Source organism: Amphimedon queenslandica, unplaced genomic scaffold (genome assembly GCF_000090795.2).
Source record: "Amphimedon queenslandica unplaced genomic scaffold, v1.1 AMPQUscaffold_13512, whole genome shotgun sequence".
Taxonomy (NCBI): domain Eukaryota; kingdom Metazoa; phylum Porifera; class Demospongiae; order Haplosclerida; family Niphatidae; genus Amphimedon; species Amphimedon queenslandica.
Window position 1 is genome coordinate 528,833 of NW_003546252.1, and position 4,057 is coordinate 532,889.

At 34.5% G+C, this 4,057-nt stretch overlaps 1 protein-coding gene and 1 pseudogene across 1 annotated transcript; both read right to left on the reverse strand.

Annotated features, from left to right (window-relative positions):
* Positions 1-1,541: 1,541 nt before the first annotated feature.
* On the reverse strand, positions 1,542-2,469 carry LOC100641073 (ficolin-2 pseudogene; annotated as a pseudogene).
* Positions 2,470-2,808: 339 nt separating this feature from the next.
* Positions 2,809-3,911, reverse strand: LOC100641201 (fibrinogen C domain-containing protein 1-like). The gene is made up of 3 exons (XM_003383328.2): positions 3,670-3,911; positions 3,524-3,621; positions 2,809-3,476 (listed from the first exon to the last, which is right to left on the reverse strand). Exons 1-3 carry the CDS (start codon positions 3,782-3,784, stop codon positions 2,925-2,927), a joined length of 765 nt encoding a protein of 254 aa, XP_003383376.1. The 5' UTR covers positions 3,785-3,911; the 3' UTR covers positions 2,809-2,924.
* Between the last annotated feature and the right edge of the window lie 146 nt (positions 3,912-4,057).

The following is a 4,057-nucleotide window of genomic DNA, read 5'->3' on the forward strand; positions in this document are numbered from 1 at the left end:
AATAATAATGTTTCTAAGTGAATATTTGTGTTATGTGTTAGCATGTATGTATGTCTAAATGTACACATATAAATTTGGGTTAAAGTAATAACAGTCAATAATTATGATAATAGGAATAGCTCTAATACACGTTAGCGATAAACATACAGTGGTGAAAACAATCTTAGGAATTATTTTACACTAATACGCTTGTTTCTGATACATATACTTGTACTTATGTTGTGTAGAAATGTTGAGCTGATTCTGATTGAAATTGGATTTTTATAAATTTTAAAAGTTACTCTGAAACTAATTTTGACAAAATACCATGCATGATTGTTGGCCAAATTTTATCAAGGGGCTAGAAGAGAATTCTTTATTTCTTTAATTTTTTTGTACATATGAGTGTACTTATGTTGTGTAGAAAGTTTGAGCTGATTCTAATCAAAATTGGATTTTTTTTTGAATTTTTAAAGTTGCATCTACTCTAAAATTAATTTTGACAAAGTACAAAATGATAATTGTTGGCCAAATTTTATCAAAAATGGCTGAGAGAATTTTTTCTTTTTATAATTTTTTCTAATGCTTGTACATGTACTTATGTCATGTAGAAAGTTTGAGCTCATTCTGATTTTCTACATGTACATTAATTTTTATGCATGATTTATTGTTTTGCATTTCAGTCATGCTCAGTGGCAGGGCCTAGGCCCAGGCATCAAAGCTCTGTAATGAGATTCAAGATTCATTAGTTGCAATGTAAACAATTCCTTGCCTAAAGTTTAGATAAAGCCAACCACAAGCCTCACCAGGTACTAACAAGTGCGTACACGTGAATGTAAGCAATTAGCAAGCACTTTTTAAGTAAAATACCCTTTAAAAGATAGAAACTGGACACACCCACATTCGGGCCCGTGCATCAGTTTAGTTTCACTGGTCATGCTTAGTCTATGAGTAGCATTGACTGGAATAAATACATGTTATGTAGCAGGGAATGTACAAGTATAATCAATTTAATCATTCATTAACTTCACACTCTCTCGTCTTCCTTTAGGTGATAGTTATCCTTGTTTTAATTACACTCAGTTGTAGGTGTGGCAAGACAAAGAGACACAACCTTTGTATTCAATGGCAATGAGGGAGGCCTCCTCTTTGTAGAGAATCGTATCTTGCTCCGGCTCCACAAAGTGTCTTCATTTGTTTCGTGCTCCTCGTCATTGTTGTAATTGACATTGTCCAGCTTGTTCCTTTGTGTGTGGATGGTGCATAAGGAGGAGTGTGGTCACTTGTGTCCCCTCTGTCTGTCATACTGAACCAAAAAGGAAACCAAAAAAGGTATTTTTAGCGTTAATTTTTATTTTGCATTGGGTATTGCCTATATAGAAGTTATCATTTAATGATAGTATAATACTGCATACTGTTGTGTATGGGAAGGAACTGATGTTGGCAGTTTTATAAATGAACTAAAATTGGCCATTTTTAACTGCACAATTTATTATGAAAATTAACAAAATGAACAATATTTTATCCAGCTTTACAGTACTAATGAATTGCATGCAGTTGTTCCTATCTTTTGTCCTTTTATAAATGTACCTAACTTCTTGACTGCATGGTGGCTTGTGTTTCTTAGTAAACTAACTGTGACGTTTAACTTTCATTTCTGTAAACTTTAGAGAATATGTTGTACCTTTAAAAGCATACCACATCACACCTTTTGTAGCTGGAACAGTACTACTACGTGAATAAGGAGCATTGAGAAGTGATAAGAAGCAGTTATTAAACCACCATGCTCCTGAGAACCTAGTTGCACAGTTTTCTACAGCCTTGTCATTGTCTTTGTCTTTAGTTGAGAACTTCATCATGTTGCTGTAGGTCAATGAATCTCCAGCAGTTCCTGTATAGCTTCCAACGACAATAGTATATTGTGTGTATGAATCAAGTATCTCAAAACTGCTGTACTTAGCATAAGCTTTGCTGCCTTCAAAGTCTCCAAGATCAACTCTTAAATAGTTTGATCCTTGAGGAGTGAGACGATGAATATTTCTTAATCCTAGCCAATGCTCTCCTGTTAGGTTACCAAACCCTTTCTCATATTCAGACCAGCCACGATAGAAATCAACAGACCCATCTTGCCTCCTCTGAAATATAGTCCATCCACCACCATCAGTCTCCATATCACAGTAAACCTGTTAATGGAATATAGTTCATTAAACTGGGAGTCATTTTGTATACTTGAAAAGGTGAGTCTCCATCAGGTTTGATAGGATATACACCACTCTTAGTAGCACCAGCATCAAACCATGCCTTGCAATCTTTAGAAATAGGACAATCTATATAATAACAAGTTAATCATATAAAATACACTCTAAAATGATTACCAATGGGAGCAGTAACACTTGAGTCACTATAGAAAGGAGAATTATTATCATGACATATTCCAATCACATTAGTACAGCAGTAGATCACTGCTAACAGTAGACACAATCCATTCATGATGAGCTCTTTCCTATACTATCAATCAGTGCACATGGAGCAGTAGACAAAGGTTTATGATTCACATGGTATATGCCTATTGTGATTTTCAAAGGACAATAATGGCTTCACACTGTCTATACTTTAGCCGGTTCAACTATCAAAATTTCTGTAAGGCCATACTCTCTTTAAATATTGCGTACTGATTGTATTTCCTAAAAGGTGGTGCTTGACTGCTTTTATAATTAATTAGTATTAATAAATATTATTGTGTCAATGCTGACATCATAGTGTGCCTGCAAATGTGAGGTCTGAAACTCTGAATAATTTATGCTGTTGATTTAGTAATTTATGCATGTATTACTATTATAATTGTCACTATTAGAATTTTAATAGAAAATTAGAAACAAAGCAGCAACTAATAATGTGTAGTGTTAGACCTCAGTCATTAAGGTTAAATTTTCTTCTTCACAAAGTTAGTTATGGTGCCTAACTTTCATCTCTGTAAACTTTAAGGAATAACTATTGCCTTTGAAAGTATTCCATATGATTCCTTGCCATGTACTCACTGAACTACTAGGAGAATAAGGAGCATTGAGATGTGCACGGTAGCAGTTTTTAAACCACCATGCTCCAGGATGACGTGATGCACAACTACCACCATCAGCATCATTATCTCTATCTTTAGTTGAGAACTTCATCATGTTATTAAAACTCAATGAATCTCCAGCATTTCCTGTATAGCTTCCAATGACAAGAGTATATTGTGTGTATGAATCAAGTATCTCAAAACTGCTGTATTTTGCGTAAGCTTTCCTACCTTCAAAGTCTTCAAGATCAACTCTTAAATAGTTTGATCCTTGAGGAGTGAGACGATTAATGCTTCTTAGTCCTAGCCAATGCTCTCCTGTTAGGTTACCAAATCCTTTCTCATATTCAGACCAGCCACGAAGGAAGTCAACAGATCCATCTTGTCTCCTCTGAAATACAGTCCATCCACCACCATCAGTCTCCATATCACAGTAAACCTGTTAATGGAATATAGTTGCATTAAACTGGGAGTCATTTTGTATACTTGAAAAGGTGAGTCTCCATCAGGTTTGATAGGATATACACCACTATTAGTAGCACCAGCATCAAACCATGCCTTGCAATCTTTAGCAACAGGACAATCTATACAATAACAAGTTAATCATATACAATACACTGTACAATGATTACCAATAGGAGCAGTAACACTTGAGTCACTGTAGAAAGGAGAATTATTATCATGACATATTCCAATCACATTAGTACAGCAGTAGATCACTGCTAATAGTAGACACAATGCATTCATGATAAAGAATACTTTGACTTTAATACTTTGAATTTTACACCCTTTGAATTTGTCAGTAGTTGCATCCTAGCTTTATAGCCCTTTCAACTGCTAGATCCATCCTACTCTTATCTGTTTCCTTTTTTTAAAGAGTCTCTATCTATAGTACATGTACTTGTGTAAATGCATGCAGTACTTTTTTTATAAAAAGTGTTGTGTCTACTTTAAAGAGTACATCTAGAGAAGACATACTGGGTACATGTAGCTATAAAATAAAATGAGTAAAATCTCAAT

What these genes read in the sequence shown, in the direction of transcription:
- LOC100641201 (XM_003383328.2), bottom strand. Translation starts at nt 3,784, where the DNA reads ATGAATGCATTGTGTCTACTATTAGCAGTGATCTACTGCTGTACTAAT. An exon ending in AAGTGTTACTGCTCCTATTG is followed by an intron (nt 3,622 to 3,669) that starts GTAATCATTGTA and finishes GTTATTGTATAG; the next exon opens with ATTGTCCTGTTGCTAAAGAT. An exon ending in ATGGAGACTCACCTTTTCAA is followed by an intron (nt 3,477 to 3,523) that starts GTATACAAAATG and finishes TTCCATTAACAG; the next exon opens with GTTTACTGTGATATGGAGAC.